This window comes from Echinops telfairi, unplaced genomic scaffold (genome assembly GCF_000313985.2).
Source record: "Echinops telfairi isolate 266 unplaced genomic scaffold, ASM31398v2 ScPeMD7_14;HRSCAF=57, whole genome shotgun sequence".
NCBI lineage: Eukaryota > Metazoa > Chordata > Mammalia > Afrosoricida > Tenrecidae > Echinops > Echinops telfairi.
In genome coordinates, this window is record NW_022103911.1 from 6,620,650 (window position 1) to 6,621,748 (window position 1,099).

At 29.8% G+C, this 1,099-nt stretch overlaps 1 protein-coding gene across 1 annotated transcript in view; it reads left to right on the plus strand.

Annotated features, from left to right (window-relative positions):
• The window catches only part of HSPA4L (heat shock protein family A (Hsp70) member 4 like), a 49,204-nt gene that overhangs the window by 36,031 nt on the left and 12,074 nt on the right, over positions 1 to 1,099 (plus strand). Inside the window, exon 13 of the mRNA XM_045287395.1 lies at positions 216 to 353. Coding sequence (XP_045143330.1) covers positions 216 to 353 — 138 coding nt within the window. The remainder of the gene's footprint in view (positions 1 to 215; positions 354 to 1,099) is intronic.

A 1,099-nucleotide genomic window follows, 5' to 3' on the forward strand; every position in this document is an offset into this window, starting at 1 on the left:
GGTCTTATTTTGGGGGGATGCCTTATATTCCGTGAGAGACAAAACTGTGAGTAGGTCTTATTTTCGGGTGATGTCTTACCTTCGGGGAAACATTATAATCAAAGTAGTATTTTAAATAAATCATTTTATTTTATTGTTTCACCTGAAATCTCTCACTAAATACATTTTTAAATAGTTTATAAATTTGTACTTTTCTTTTTCCATTATTATTCCAGTCAACTTCCTCAGAAAAACAAGAAAGATTAAACCAGAACATTAAAAAAGGAAAAGTTAAGAGTATTGATCTACCCATCCAGAGTAGCTTATTTAGACAACTGGGCCAAGAGCTTCTCAATAGCTACATTGAAAATGAGGTATGTAAACTTGACTTGATACTGAAATATATGGTGTGGTGTATTCTGAAATCTTATAGAAGCTAATGATTGATACAAAATGTGGGACAATATGTAACTCCTAAGGAATTATTAAATACCTAATTAAGCTACTCTATTTTCAACAAAATGATTTGCCTGTAGTGTGGCTTTCATCTTCATTATAAAAACATGGCCTATCTTCACTGTAACAAAAGACCATATTTTAAGAATAATGGTGCTTATTTCCTTCTAGTCTGTCTTTAACTGTAATACTCAACACAGTTATTGGGGGAGTGAGGCAAGAATTAGCAGCTCCTCGTTTGAAATACATTTCAAGAATAAGGCTTAAATTCAAAATGTTTTCTGTCTTTTTAAACTTAAAAAATCCTTTGTTTTAAAATCTATTGTCATTTTTAAAATTTTATTACATGTTCTTGCTTGTTTACATGTTTAATTTTAGGGTCTCTTAAGAACATGAGTTTTGTTTATTAATAGTTTAAAGCCTGCATTTTATTAAAGGAAGCATTCCTGGCAAGCTTGAATTACTTAGAATTTGTATGTTTTGAAACCATTTTTCCCAAGGAAATTTTAGTGAAACATAGCTCTCACAAATTTTGTATTTAAGATGTTTTCTCTTAGGTTTTTTTCTCACTATTAGAAGTTCACAAATGTAAATGTTCTATACTTTACAAAGAAAGGTTTGTGCTTAAAATACCATGTATTTTTAAAAAATCATTTTCTTGGGG